The sequence below is a fragment of the Nicotiana sylvestris genome, chromosome 1 (genome assembly GCF_000393655.2).
Source record: "Nicotiana sylvestris chromosome 1, ASM39365v2, whole genome shotgun sequence".
Lineage (NCBI taxonomy): Eukaryota > Viridiplantae > Streptophyta > Magnoliopsida > Solanales > Solanaceae > Nicotiana > Nicotiana sylvestris.
This window is the reverse complement of record NC_091057.1, coordinates 86,451,990-86,455,499: the sequence shown is the minus strand read 5'-3', so window position 1 is coordinate 86,455,499 and position 3,510 is coordinate 86,451,990. Positions and strand designations below refer to the sequence as shown.

At 38.3% G+C, this 3,510-nt stretch overlaps 1 protein-coding gene across 1 annotated transcript; it reads left to right on the top strand.

Annotated features, from left to right (window-relative positions):
- Nucleotides 1-463: 463 nt before the first annotated feature.
- Nucleotides 464-883, top strand: LOC138872084 (uncharacterized). The gene has a single exon (XM_070150078.1). It carries the CDS (start codon nt 464-466, stop codon nt 881-883), a length of 420 nt encoding a protein of 139 aa, XP_070006179.1.
- Nucleotides 884-3,510: the final 2,627 nt, after the last annotated feature.

The following is a 3,510-nucleotide window of genomic DNA, read 5'->3' as shown; positions in this document are numbered from 1 at the left end:
ATCTTTACCAAAAAATGTTCGGTGGTCCCTTAGCAAGATGCCTCGGGCCTTCTCAGACAGAATACATAATGAGAGAAATACACGAGGGGCATTATGGAATCACGCAGGTGGAAGGTCATTGGTAAGAACCCTAATTAGGGCAGGTTATTACTGGCCTAAAATGGAAGAAGAAGCGGAAAATTTCGTGGCTAAATATGATAAATGCCAAAGGTAAGGTAATAATATGCATAGACCTGCAGAGTTACTACATCCGGTCATTGCACCGTGGTCATTTATGAAGTGGGGGATGGATATCGTGAGTCCACTACCACAAGCAAAAGGTCAGGTAAAATTTTTGCTCGTACTCACTGATTATTTTACTAAATGGGTAGAGGCAGGAGCATTCAAACGGGTGCGAGAAAAGGAAGTTAAAGATTTCATTTGGCGGAATATCATATACCGATTCGGTGTACCAAAGGAAATCATGTGTGATAATGGCCCTCAGTTTATAGGCGCTCAAATCACAGAATTCTTTCAAAGTTGGCAGATTAAAAAGATTACGTCCACACCTTATCATCTGGTGGATAATGGGCAAGCTGAGTCAACAAACAAAGTCATTATCAACAATTTAAAGAAGCATTTAGAGGAATCCAAAGGTAATTGGCCAGAAGTGTTACCTGGAGTTTTATGGGCATATCGCACAACAGCAAAAATAAGTACAGAAGAAACACCATTTTTATTGGTTTATGGAGCTGAAGCTTTAATTTCAGTTGAGATAGGAAAGCCGAGTACAAGGTTTACACAGGCGACAGAAGAATCTAATGACAAGGAAATGCGTGTAAATCTTGATTTACTTGAAGGAAGAAGAGAAGCTATGTTAATAAGAATGGCAGCACAGAACTAGGTCATAAAACGATACTACAACCGAAAAGCACGCCTCAGATTCTTCAAAATTGGGGACTTCGTGCTCAAAAAGGTTTTTCAATCTATGAAGGCATCTAACGCGTAGAAATTAAGTCCAACATGGGAAGGACCCTATAGAATTCATGATATTACAGGTAAAGGAGCATATGGGTACGAAATAATGGATGGCAACATACTACCTTCACATTGGAATATTGTTCATCTGAAGAGATACTATTTCTAAGGAATACCCACGGTCAGGTATCCATATTTTTTAATTTAATTTTTAAATTGTTAAAATTTTACTAACGATTTTAGATGATAGGCAAAAAGCTAACCAGTAAAAATGATGAGTCACGACCTGCAAGGCACGTGGAATAAACTAAAACTTCCTGGCCTAGGGTTACAATTATTCTGATAGAAATTCAAACGGGTTAAGCAGTCTACATCTATAATCGTACCTCCGAGTCCCATATGTTTTTCCTTTTCAGGGAAAGGACCAAATGAGAGGAACAATCAAGTGCTCGAGGCTCCATACTTTAACGCTCAAACACTTGGGGGACTACATAACATACACGGGCATGTGTATAAAGAAGGCAAAAAATATTGGGAAATAATCAAAGATCACGCCTGAAAAGTTCACTCATTGAATGGGTCAAGTGCAGAGCAAAGTCACAAGCTAAGGCCAAAGAAAAACCTTACCATAGTTAGGGTAAAGGCTATGTACTAAAACGGGTTATAAATAAAAACCTCGTGTTTTTTTAATCTGTTACAAGAAAAACAGTTACGAGAAATTTATAGATGTAATTCAAATACGTGTAAAGTTTTATTCAAAACTAGACAACATTCAAATAAAAACATGTCAAAGTTATTTCAAAGAAACATGTGTATTCCTATTTCTTTTATCGTATGTTAACACCATTATGAAGTTGAGACGTCTTCTTCATTAAGTGTCGAATATAAAAGGGTCGTCTTTTATAAACTTCATGTTTAAATTAAATATTCATGAAGATAACAGAAGTATTTTTGAATTATAAAAATGTAAATTATTCTGTAAGTCCTTAAAAATAAAGGCAAGAATAATTCAAGATAGCAACGAGAAACTTCTTAATATTAAAAAGTTTAGACTAAGTATGAACTTAGTCGTAAACTGCAAATTGTTTCTATATATTGTCCCTTAAAAGGTCCGGGGACTTGAGTTTCCAAAACAAACCCTCAAATGAAACCAAGGGTTTAACCATAATTTTCCAAATAATAAAAAAAACAAAGAAATTCAAATGACCTAAACTTATCACTAAGAAGATGTAGAGACTGAACAGGTGCATCAACAGCAGCGGGCTCAATGTGGCTTACAGCAGCGGGCTCAACTTGGCTTGAAGGAGTTGGGATACCTGTATCAACTTCAACATTCGCGGAAGCTTCAGCCACTGGAGAAGGAAAATCCTGGGTTTGCTGAGCCTTCTCAATAGTTTCATTGATTTTAGCTAACTCAGATTCCAAGTTAAAATTCTCTTGGCTAGCTTCAAATAGGGTATCACGGCGAGAATTCAAAAATGCATAACTCACTTCAATGACAGACTTATCCTCAAGGATTTCATAATCTCTTTCCCAGCTAGCAATTTCATTCTTTAACTTTTCATTTTCAGCCAAGGCAGACGTGTAAGAAGCTTGAAGAAAGGTATGGGAACTTTCTAAGGCACAAACCTTATCAGAAGAAGCTCGGAGGTCTTCTTGTGCTTGAGTAAAATTCTGCACGAGCTCACCAGCATAAGCTTCTTTCTCACCCAAGAGAGCTTTTAACTCTCTAATCTCTTCGCTAGCTTTTGACAGCTGCTCTGAGAAAGAAGTCTCAAGACAAGCTTTTTCTTTATCTACTTGACTTGAGGAAGCCTTTTCAACTGCCAACTCCGTAGTCAAGGACCGTACCTACTGCTCCAAGGTACTTTTACTTTCTTCTAAATATTCCACATCAATCTGAACGCTTTCATACTGTTCCTTCCAATTATATGCCTCTAATTGAGAATCATGCACTAATTGCTCTGAGAGGGCAACACTTTTCATCATCTCTGTGCCGATAAGATTGGCCTAAAAAAGAGAAAAATGAAGGGAAATGAGAATCCCAAAGATAGAAAAATTACAAAGTGAAAGTTTTTTTTAAAAAAAAGAAGGGGAATGCCTTTAAAGAAGCGTGCACAATGTCATTCATCAAAGTCAAGGAGCTATGGCTCTCTAGTTTGGCTTTCTCAATTGGTCCAATTAAGGGCTTTAGCAATACATCTGCTTGACCCGATTTCCTTAAAAGATTGCCCTTAGCAGGGACTTCAATGATCACTTGCCTCATTGCACCACTCTTGCTTGTGGAGCCAACTTCAGCACGGGGAGTGATTGGAGGAGGAATTGTCGAAGGAGGAACGATAGAAGTAGTAAAGACAGTCTGGGGAGGAACGAAAACACTCGAGATCGGCAAAGAAGGAATCACAGACACGGGTGTAGAAAAAGAAGCCAGGGGTGCTTTATCAAGAATTGGGCCTAAGTCTTCACCACCAAACTCACTGATAAAAAACTGCTCAACAGAATCATGAGCAGCAGCGGGAGCAACGTCATCATCAGGAATTACAACCGGGGCCT

Coding starts and splice junctions, on each gene's coding strand:
- LOC138872084 (XM_070150078.1), top strand. CDS start 464: ATGTGTGATAATGGCCCTCAGTTTATAGGCGCTCAAATCACAGAATTC.